The following is a 12,402-nucleotide window of genomic DNA, read 5'->3' on the forward strand; positions in this document are numbered from 1 at the left end:
ACACAAGATGATAAAACAAGAATCCCAAACAGCCTTTTACAGCTATTTAAAAAAAATGATACTGAACTTTACTTCTTTCTTATATTTTAAGAAATCAAAAACTTAGATTAACACAAATTGATGAACAAACATTTTTAATGGTTATAACTGTTTGGGAAAAGAGTTTCAATTCTATTTATAGAGTAAAAAGCAAAATTACTTGCATCCGCATACAAGAATGTAAGCTATAACCTATACTCATTCATAATTCGTTTTTGGGAACATTAATGCGTTGCCTCCTATTAATTGTTGATTAATGGGAAGGAAATTTTTCCTACGAAACTCCTTTCACATTTTTGAAAATACTGATATCCATGAATCAAAAAAGGTCGAAATGCACGGATTTCCAAGAGTTGAAAAAATTCAACTTTTGGCCAGCTTTTTTCGATTCTAGCCCACTGTGCACGCCGAACTTTTGTACACCAATGCTGATTGTGAATTCCCCCCTGGGATTATTATTGCGAATATCGCAAAATGGTATGGGACTTTTCTATTCATCTTGATCCGCTCTACTCGTGTACGGAAGCTGGGGCGATCATTACCGGACACCCTGTATATAGATATATATATGCATATCTATATACATCTTATATATATTATGTATTTTTGTCATTAAGCATATTTCAGAAATCATATTTATTATATTAATTAGATTAATTAGATAAATATTAAATAAAAACGTACAATAAAAATAATAAATACATTTTATATATAATTTTTATTATAACTTTTTAGTATTTGCAATCTTCTGAATACTCGTATAATAAATTTAAATATAATTTCTGAAGTATTTTCAATTTATTTTAATAAGAGCTTTGTAATTTGTGTGCAACATCATAGGAAAGTTTCAAAATTATTTCAATTAACCTTTAGTAATATATCAAAAAGATTTCAGCTATTTCAGTAATCTTTCGGCAATATTTCAAAAAGGTTACAGATTGATTTATACCTTTCAGCAACCTTTCTATAAGGTTTTGAATGCAAGTGTCGCGGACATTTTGCTATTCCGGAGTTGTCTCATAACTGTTGCAGAAACATTTTGCAATGTTTATGAGATGTTTTCATCTGTCAGATGAAATACTTCTGAAATATTTCTGAAACATTTTCGTGCTGTATGGGATGTTATATACTCTTAACAAAGTTAGTGAATAATTATATAACATCCCAGGCAGCACATATTAGCCTAATATATGTTTCTTAGACGTACCTAATGTCTAAGAAACATAAAGTACCATTTGAGAAACGGTTTAAATAGAAACCGTTTCTAAACCTAAATTTCAAAAACGTATTTTTCACGTTTCCACAGAAACGAAAAATGTGTTTTATTAAATTGATTCGAAATTATATAATTAATATAGAAAGAATAATAATTTCTTAAGTTCTTCTTAATTTATGAGCATTAATTATTTCTTTTTACTTTGTGAGTATTAATTAGTTTACATCGTTTCAATGTACTCGATTATAGAACGAGAGACAAAAATCAACACAAGTGTGTGTGTGTGTGTGTGCGTGTGTGTGCGCGTGTGAGCGTGTGTGTGCGTGTGTGCTTAAGTATACATAATTTTACACTTTTGAAATGCAGAGATTAATTTCAATAATTATATGAAATTTATCTTGGCAAAGTTCAAAAAGTGTTGGATATATGGAGATTTTATTTGTTATAATTACGTAAAAGCTATTTAAAAAATTTTTTCATTGAAAATGATTTATGTATCATACGTCCTTTTATGTGATTATTATGTCATGTCCATTTATGTGATGTGATGATTCTTTTGTAAGTGAAACAAAAAAAGTTGTACCTATTTTATTTTTAAATTTATGTTTTTATTTATACATTTACATTTCGCGGAAAAATAACATAATTATTGCACGCGCCAGCATCGAGCGCGCGTTCGCATGATCGGTAGACAAGAGATAGAAAAGGCTATATATTGTTTTCTTCTACGCTAAATATTCGAACGTCGAAGCATCGGCCTGTTGATTGTCGAGCGCAGTGGAACGCACATGTTTGTACACGTTCGTGTATTATGCAGCCGGGTTTTCTTTTGTGTGTGCCTAGGCTATCTTGCGAGTATCGGCGCTTTGGTTAATTGAATTATTAACCTTATTTCCCATTATTGCCTTGAACGGAAAGCTGTTCTGTTCCGCAAAAAGAAGAAGAGCTCGGGTTCGATTTCATCATCATCTCTCCCTCTCTCTCTCTCTCTCTACAGAAGGTGGGAAAAGCCAGTTTATTAAGGTAAGCATTGTGTACTGATTTATTAATATATTCTAATTACATGATTGAGAATTTATTACCTAATTAAGAAATTTATTTATTGAAACAAGTTATCTCGACATGAATATTCTTAACCTATAAATATTGTTATGTGTTCGGGCAGACTTCGGACATAACAATATCATATGATATTGTAAAGAAAGCAAGACAAATTAAATAAAGCAGATAAATTGTTTCAATAAATAAAATTCTTAATAGATAATAAATATGCACTATATCAAAATATAAGACGTGTACACCTTCGTCAAAAACAATTTCTTCTCCATCATGTTTATTTCCAAGACGTTCATCTCCAAGACGTTCACCTTGTAATATTGTACTAAGTGTGAAAAGTTCATCATCAAGAGGAACTGAGTCTTCACAGCGCTTACATGACATTCTATTAAATACTTCACTTAGGCACTCATCAGGTACGGTTTTGACAGGATTTTTTTATATTTACAAAATCATAATAGCACCGATTAGCATCGATTGCGAACAACCTAAGTTAGATTTTGTTATTTTTTCAATACTTTTATTTGTCTAAACGTTACATGTTCTTTTCAGATTTGTTTCGTGTTATTATTATAAAATTAGGAGCATTAGAAAACTCAATGAATATACTTCTTCCAATGGTGAAGCAACTTATAGTACACTTCCGACTATCGAAAGTATCTCATATGGAAGGTGTTCCCAAACTTCCAGTTGACAGTGATGAAAATTTGGAAGAATTCGAAAGGTTTTTGGATACTAATACAAATTTTGAGTACATGGTAATTGTTATTTCTGTTGTCCTCTTTATTTGATCTATTCATCAGTGTCAAATAGTATTAAAGTTAAACTTTATGTTTCGAACACTGATATTCTAACACTACAATTTGAAATTCTTTCTTTTGTATTGTGATTATCTTTTTTTATTGCTTTATGTTTTTCATATAAAACTAACACATTAATTATCATCGTTGTTTGATAGGTTAATACTTTAAGCATATCAGGTGGCACAACTGTTTCTCAGATCAGTAGAAGGACTCTGGAAAGAATAATTACAAATAATTATGCTAGAAATTTTAACGGCAGGAAGAACACCGAAGAAATCTTTCAAGATTCTTAAAAAAAAGGACTTAGTAAATAGGTTTGTCTTGTTTTTTCTTCTTTTATAATAAATTTTATATAAATACTAATCATGATAGACAATACATACGATATTACATATGTTAATTTCTTATTGATGTTTACATATAAGTTTTGCGCTGAAAAATTATTTTCTGATTAAATTTTCTTCCAAAAACTTCATTATTGTTGAATCATAATTTCACATGTTTATTGTTGTATCGTCTTAATTTTTAGTATTGATCAACATTTATCACATTTAATATATGGCATTTGATCATACGTAAATTTATCTCTTTTTTTTTAGCTATTGTCAAGGCTATTGAACCAAATGCTGCAATATATGATGTAGAAAAGTTCATAAAAGATTGGCTCAAATTAGCACCTCTTCGTGTAGCCTTAGCCGATTCCAGGGCATTGAAGACAAATTCAAGAAAAGTATAATTTCTCATCGTTTCAGTTTCGATATTAATGTTTATTTGTATTTACATATTTCTATCCATTCCATTTCAAGAATTTGAGATTTATTATTTAGTAATTTGCAGGACAATTAGGAATATGTATTATCATAGTATTCTGCAATGTACTCGCACTCGCCACTGAAACGTGATCTCATTGAAGCATTAAAATAAGTATATATCTCTTTACCACCTAATAATGTATCGCAAAGATGACCGATAATATAAAAGCACTGTTAGTTGTTTTGTTATAATGTTATGCGTAATACAATTATGTAATTAAAAATTAAAACCAAAATCGATAAAAACTTTAGTTTAAAAACTTACATTTAAAACTTAAATTTAAAACTTAGTACATATATGTATACGCAATGTGCAATATTATATATTTTTACACATTTTTAGTTGGCGATGTTCCTGATACTTTGACGGTGGTAAAAAGATATAACAAAAATTATATACTTTAATACCATAAAAATATCAGTAACAGTTTAGCATTTTATTTTATAATGTTTCAGTTTTATATTATGTATTAGTTTAATATTACATTAACATTTAGTTTATTTTGTAGCTTGTGTGTGTAATGCTTTTACAACTTTTATATGCGTTAATTAATTTTATTTTAACGTTGTTATTTACTCTTTAAACATTAAGTATCACATTTATTCTTATTTATAATACTAAAAACATCGTACTTTTAAGTTGTACCGACATTTTCCTTATAAAACATATACAAAACAAACCTGAAGTTTTAGTACAAATGTACAATTCTAAATTGTGTTGTATTTCTAAAATATATTATTTATAATTATGTTCTGCAAATGTTATCAAAAACAGAATATGAAGTTCACATATATATACAGGGTGGTCCTGAAATTTTACATATATGTATATATATGTAAATATAAAATTATAACTTTTAATAAAAAGTGTAGTTGAATGTATAATCTCTACATGCGCGCGTTCGGAGGGGAACCTCTTTGGTCGCTCTTATTTTATCGTCATTGTGTGTGTGTGTGTGTGTGTGTGTGTGTGTGTTTGTGCGCGCGTGCGTGTGTGTGTAGAATGATTGTAAAGCGAAATCTCAAAGAAAGCGTCTTCTTTGATATAGTATATAAGGTGTAATTTTCTATATTACCAATACCAATTTCAGAAATCGTTTAAAATACTTTTATATATCAAAGTTTTATTTATATGATAAAGCATAAAAAGATATACGTTCAGCTTTCCAAATGATTTTTGTACACTAAAAAACAAAGTGACAAATGTTGTTTCTTAATTTGCCAAAGAAATTTTATATGAAGCATCATTGATAAATTTTCAAGCAATATTTATCATTATTATTAATTGCACAAAGAGTATATTTAGAAAGCATAATATATCAGTATCTCAGAGGTAGACAGTGTTAAGTCACATTTTTTGCAAAAACAAAATTTTTATATTTTATGAATGAGGTTGTTAAGGAAATGTTAAGTTAATTCATAAAATATAAAAGTCTAGTTTTTTTACAAAAATGTGACTTAACACTGATTTATCTTTGAGGCATTGATATACAGAATTGATATTTTTCTGACGGTTTCTGAAACGTTTATTTTCCCGAAAAAGAAACGTTTCTTCTAACGTTTTTTTGGTGGACATTTTTCTCCTAAATAAACGTTTCAATAAAATGGTTATGAAACGTTACGACAAAACGTTTATGAAACGGTTTTGAAACCAATGTGTGCTGCCTGGGATATATATAATCGTGATGTAAATTATGTAATTGTTATATTACTGTTATATTTTTGTAACTGAATAGAAACTGTAGAATAAAAATATATATTTTATACATACTAATCCCAGAAAAGGTCTTTGAATTAATTCTAAGCAAGAACAAACTATTTCATTTGCTTTCGCTCGAAATTAATTCAAAGACCTTTCTTGGAATTAGTATGTATAAAATATATAAATTAATACAGTAACATATACGATAACACTCACGCTATAGTTATATTATAATGACGCAGTTTTTCCAGAGGAAAGGGAAAAATATAAATATTTAATTATTATATTTTGCACTCTACCCAGCAAACACAAAATATAACTGTTATATAACACAGAAGTAACACGCAATATAACAACTGTTATATGTTATTAATGTTAAATTTACATAATTTTCTTTGTAACTGCACTATAACTGTGTTATAAAACTGTTATATTGCTATTATATATTGGTTATAATAATATAACAGTAATATAACTTAAATATGCGATGTTATATAACTGTAATATTTGCATATTATGTCTATGTTATATACCATTTTTAACATACAGATGTCGAGTCGTCCGCTAGATGGCTTCCGTTTCTCGTATGCAAAATATGATACAAAATATATATAAGAACGGTGATCACGGCACGGTACAACTTGTATTATAAGTCCATTTCTACAATGAAGTAGTACATTTTTGAACGAATAATAAATAAGAGCAAAGTACTAACTTCTGCACAACGTTTAGGAAAATAAATTAAACACAAACCTAGTAGTAGTTGTAGAAAGAGGAAGAAAGAATAATTATATTCCATTTATATAACATTTAAGTAACATTTTAGTAACACGTTATATTACTGCAATTTCGTATGAGTGGGAAATTACAACTAACATATACATTACATGTAACGAACATGTTATATTGCGTGTTACATTCTGTTATATTATGGCCATATCACTGTTATATGACTGTGTTTGCTGGGTAAACATATACATATAAAATATACATAGCGTATTGTTGCGTGTTATGGAAGCGTTCTCTTTATCCAAGGTAATCTTTTCTAACAGTAACATTAATATTAAAAGTATTCAAACTAAGTATTATATTATAAAGAAAACTAAATATTTGTACATATAATTTTACCAGTATTCTTTAACTTATTGCAGTTAATCTATGCATATGTAAAATGGTAGTAGATGCAAAAGTCGCATTGCAAGAATGCAACGCCGAGTCATTTCCACTTATACGGAGCATTTAGAAATACTTAATTTCATTATCAATCTTTAGAGTTTTGTACATTTGATAATGATAAGCATTTCTAAATGTTCCGTAGAAGTGAAGACGGCCCGGTATTGTATTCTTGCAATGTGACTTTTGCATACATAACCTACTACACCATTTTACATATGCATAGATTAACTGCAATAAGTTAAAGAATACTAGTAAAAATATATGCACAAATATTTAGTCTTTATAATAATACTTATTTTAAATCAATGTTAGAAATTAAGGATTACCTTGGATAAAGAGAGCACTTCCATACCACGCAACAACACGCTGACACGATGAAAAAACCAGCAAGAACTGAAAAGAACGCAACGATGCCAATGACGAAAAGAGGAAACATTTTAAATATATATGTTATATTCATGTTATAATACATATAATATAAAATGAATATAACATCTCTATATAACACGTTGTATAACATCAAAGTAATAATAATATAGCATTTGTAATATCACGTGTTATGTTCAATTTATATTGTTGTTATATTATTATAACCAGGAAATAACACAGTTATAATAAAGTTTTAAAACAAAGTAATATTACAGTTATAAAAGGAAATTATGTAGCTTCAATATTAATAGTGTATAACAACTGTTATATTACGTATTACTTCTGAGATATATAATAGTTATATTCTGTGTTTGCTGGGATCATTGTACTGCAACACTTTTTTCCGTTTTATTTGTGCAATTATAATTGAATAAAAATTATAACTGAATAAAAAACGTTGCATATGGACCTGCCTTTATATAATACAATAACCGGTTTTATGCACGAGAGTTATACAAATCATCTTCGGTTATCACTGCATACTGTGCAATGTGATAAAACATTGAATGATAACATTGCGTCACTACATACTGTGTTTTTTTAATCATATATATGTATGTAAATGCTCTAGTGATATTATATTTTTTTCGTCTCAACTAATAAAAATCAGTTCGGAATAAACATCTGTAATGTATCGGAACACTCTATAAATACCTATCATTGGAATGTTTCAAAGCATTAGATAACCGTCGTCAGAAGTGAGTACTGCTGAGAGCTAACGAGTTAGTGTGGATTGAAGCGTACGTGTAATAATACAATTATATAATACAGGTATAGTAAACCATACATGTATGAAGTATAAACATATGTTGTTAAATATTATATATACAGTATAAACATTATTTGTACAAACATTACATAAATTATACATCGTTATAATTATAAATCAACATATATTAAAATATTTACAGACTACGAAAATGGATATTATCTTTCTTATATTATGCACTTTATGCATTGTTGTAATAATGAAAATTATGCGGATAATGCATAGACAATATATTATTTGGAGTAAAGTCAGACATCTTCCTCAGGACGTGTATCCTTTTATTGGCAGTTCGCTTGCGCTTATAAGAATGTTAGATAAAGGTGGGAAAGTTTGTAAATTAAGTATTATTAGTGCAGAAATGAAATATTTTCTAATAGTCACACTGAGAAAAATTTTCATCGGATAAACCCGCAATTAAATAGTGTATCCGATTGTTACTCTTGTTTTCCGATTAAATGACGGATATGTCCGATTACCTTCATCGGATATGTCCGATCATTTTCTTTGTCTTTTATACAATTTAATCGGATATATCCGTTTGTTACTATTTAATTGGATTATCCGATTAGATAGGCCATGATATTTTTCTCAGTGCATATATGTGTGTAATTAATGTAGTATAATTAGTAAATCTAGTTGTGCGAACGTGTGCTTTTGTGTACAGAACGAATAGAATGGGGTCTGTCACTCATCGACAGATTTAAAGAAGGTATATGCTTAGAATGGATTGGAGGCATGCCGATGATATTTGTATTTAAGCCGGAATTAGTTCAGGTAAGAACTCAATATACTACTAAGTATTTTTCATTAATTAAATAAATTTATTTCATTAATTAAATTTTAAACGTTAAATATTATTACTGCAAAAATTAAATATTTCATAATAGTACCATTCATATATGGTTGCGGAAAAATTCCGAAATGGAATTCTTGTTACTTATCTTATAAGGGAGCAGTACATAATTGTGAAGGCAGATTCTATGGAATATTCAAGGAAAAAGATAAAAATTTAATAAGAAAGAGTAGAGACTGCAATTGTTCTTAAATGAAAAATTAAAATTCATGAATGACAGAACAGAACTTTTGTGCGACTATGTCGAAATATCATACAGGATAGATGTTTCGGCGAAAAGAACTCTTTTTGACAATATTTTTTGAAGTCATTGTATAAATATTCACCAATAACTTCACGAATAAATTGTTTTTCTTATGCGCAGCACATATTAGATACGCATAATCAACTATCAAGTATGGATAATTTATAATCAAGCGGCGCGGTAGCGTTGCATCGTCGAGGCGCTACCAAGTAGCTTTATCTCGAGTTTTCACATTTTTTTCGCCTTGTCCGATAAAATAATGTCGGAAACAAAGGTCATAGAAAATCTAATGATACTTTTATTATATAATGTTGATACGATCTTTCGATTGCGAGTAATCCGAATGAAATTGGTACAGTAAATCCTGAAATCTCGAGTCGAATCCATGTAAAATAACACTTTTGACTTCCAGTATTCAGTTTTCACACATAAAAAGAAATTATGTAATGCTAATGATATGTTACAATATAATGTGTCGTCAGGATGTCTTCTTTATGGTCAGGATTTCAATAGATAGGAGTTCGAAACAAAGCAATATATATTTAGATCTCGTAGAACACTACAATCGTTAGAACCTCGGGACGATAACAGTAAATATGTTTCTCGACTGACTAATCGGATAAGACTAAACTCGGTATCGGCCCGCTATGCCCAATCCGTGCTATGCACAGGGGCGTACATATACGTGATTGCCCACAAATGTAAAACTAAAATATAGTAAAGGAAAATATATTAGAAATATATCAAAATTTCTCAGGATGCCGTCATTATATGAAAATAGATTAGAAGCAGAGCATATAGTGAAAAGGTGTTTCTATACCAAACAACTTTATATTATTCAAATGAAAAAAAAATTTAATAAGTATAAACAAATAGCTAAGTATGCTTAACTCGCGTAACAGAATTTTCCACATCAAACATCCCAGCAAACACAGAATATAACTATTATATATCTCAGAAGTAACACGTAATATAACATAGATAATAAATGAGGCTGTGAGCGTAGTTAGATGTTGATGCCAGTGTTCATTTATTCCACCGTGGGATACATTAATAACAAACGTTTCGGTCCATGCGTTGGGCCATCTTCAGTGCAAAATCCTATCCAATCAATATATCATATCAATAATAATACGCAAAATAACTTAATTAAATTACAAGATGGAATACCATACCTTTCAGAACAAATATACATAAATTATACATTTAATAAATAACTAAATTTCATGATGTAGTAAGGTGAATAGACTAAATTATACAACAAGAAGTCTTACAAGGGAACATCGGCAACTGTCAAATTCAAAAAATTCTGAAACTTTGCATAAATATAGAGTAGATGAACCTAATAAGGAAACAATTTTCTGTTGGGGCTCATATTCACTTTTAGTGGTGGAAACACCCCTTCGAAAAATTTTGGTTTTATTCTTTCTAAGCGAATATCGTCGAAAGGATGAGAGATACGAAAAAATGTTTCGAATAAAAGTTGTATGGCTTCAAAAGCGCTTTATATCTGTGTACATAGATTTTCCAAAAATTGTAAATTTTTCAAAATGCCCCCACCACTCACCCTTTTTTTGGAAATTTAAAAATCTTTTTGCAACTAAAATAAAACTTATTTTACACCAAATTCAACCATATATAACAAAGTTATAAAATTTCGAAAATATATTTTTGAGAAATAATTGGAGACATCCTTATATGTATACGTATGCTGTCCGCACCAATCTTATCGGCTCGTTACTTGGCAACAGTCTCTCTTTTTTTCATTATGATTTTCCACAGTACGAGATAACGAAGAAACATGTATTCGTAATACATCTAATTAAATAATAAAGAAGTGTAAGTAGCATGTAATTACTACTGCATAAGTAATTAGAGTATTCTCTACATATTTCTTTCAATATTGTAGTCTATTGTAGTTTGTTTGTTTCTATTTAAATATATGATGATATATAATCAATGAGACGTATAAACCGATGAAATTATATAATCACAATTATAAATACGTATTAATTGTACGAAACCTGTTAACTTTGAAAGATCATAGAACTATAGCTAATTTGGTATTCATATGTACTTTTGTTTGCAGTCGCAATGACTGTCTGGAATTACATATTATATCAAATGTGCATCAATATAAGCGTGTTGACAATATTCCAGGCTTATGAATATAAATCTACATAACAGAAAACTTTATGTATGATTTATATGCATGGTGCATAATGTATTACTATACATATGTTTATTTTCGCGCTATTTATATCGCGCTGTGTTATTCTATTATTACAGATGATGATTTATTTTTTGCCTATTTGTGAGTTTGCTATGTACGTTAACTATTATTATTATGTATAAAATGAATGCAACAATATGAAACAATTCTTTATTATTTAATTAAATGTATTACGAATACATGTTTCTTCGTTATCTCGTACTGTGGAAAATCATAATGAAAAAAAGAGAGACTGTTGCCAAGTAACGAGCCGATAAGATTGGTGCGGACAGCATACGTATACATATAAGGATGTCTCCAATTATTTCTCAAAAATATATTTTCGAAATTTTATAACTTTGTTATATATGGTTGAATTTGGTGTAAAATAAGTTTTATTTTAGTTGCAAAAAGATTTTTAAATTTCCAAAAAAAGGGTGAGTGGTGGGGGCATTTTGAAAAATTTACAATTTTTGGAAAATCTATGTACACAGATATAAAGCGCTTTTGAAGCCATACAACTTTTATTCGAAACATTTTTTCGTATCTCTCATCCTTTCGACGATATTCGCTTAGAAAGAATAAAACCAAAATTTTTCGAAGGGGTGTTTCCACCACTAAAAGTGAATATGAGCCCCAACAGAAAATTGTTTCCTTATTAGGTTCATCTACTCTATATTTATGCAAAGTTTCAGAATTTTTTGAATTTGACAGTTGCCGATGTTCCCTTGTTAGATCTCGTCATTATGATGTAACGAACCTTATTGAGATAAGCGAGGCTCAGCAAACCAAGACATACATACAAGCAAACAAGTGTGAGATGGAAGGGAAGGTCAGAGAGCAGGAAACAAGTTTAAAATCGGCAAATAGTCCTTTGATAAAAGCCGTGTGTCACTTTGCAAATTAAGCGATTCCTTTTGTCTTTTAATATTGACCATTTCCGAGATCAACCTTTTTTTTATATAATGTCTCTTCGTCTAAAATCTGAACCTCGTTCCATTTAAAATCATGATTGAAATTACTACGATGGGAAGAGATGACTGATGGAGAACCAGATCTCTTATTAATATCGTTCTTGTGTTCTTTCATCT

General features: G+C 29.1%; 1 protein-coding gene across 1 annotated transcript in view; it reads left to right on the forward strand.

Annotated features, from left to right (window-relative positions):
- The first annotated feature begins 7,540 nt into the window (after positions 1-7,540).
- Positions 7,541-12,402, forward strand: part of LOC105275088 (cytochrome P450 4C1) — a 48,610-nt gene continuing 43,748 nt past the window's right edge. Inside the window, exons 1-3 of the mRNA XM_026973494.1 lie at positions 7,541-8,004; positions 8,145-8,322; positions 8,667-8,776. Coding sequence (XP_026829295.1) covers positions 8,154-8,322; positions 8,667-8,776 — 279 coding nt within the window. The 5' untranslated portion in view covers positions 7,541-8,004; positions 8,145-8,153. The remainder of the gene's footprint in view (positions 8,005-8,144; positions 8,323-8,666; positions 8,777-12,402) is intronic.

The sequence above is a fragment of the Ooceraea biroi genome, chromosome 1 (genome assembly GCF_003672135.1).
Source record: "Ooceraea biroi isolate clonal line C1 chromosome 1, Obir_v5.4, whole genome shotgun sequence".
Taxonomy (NCBI): domain Eukaryota; kingdom Metazoa; phylum Arthropoda; class Insecta; order Hymenoptera; family Formicidae; genus Ooceraea; species Ooceraea biroi.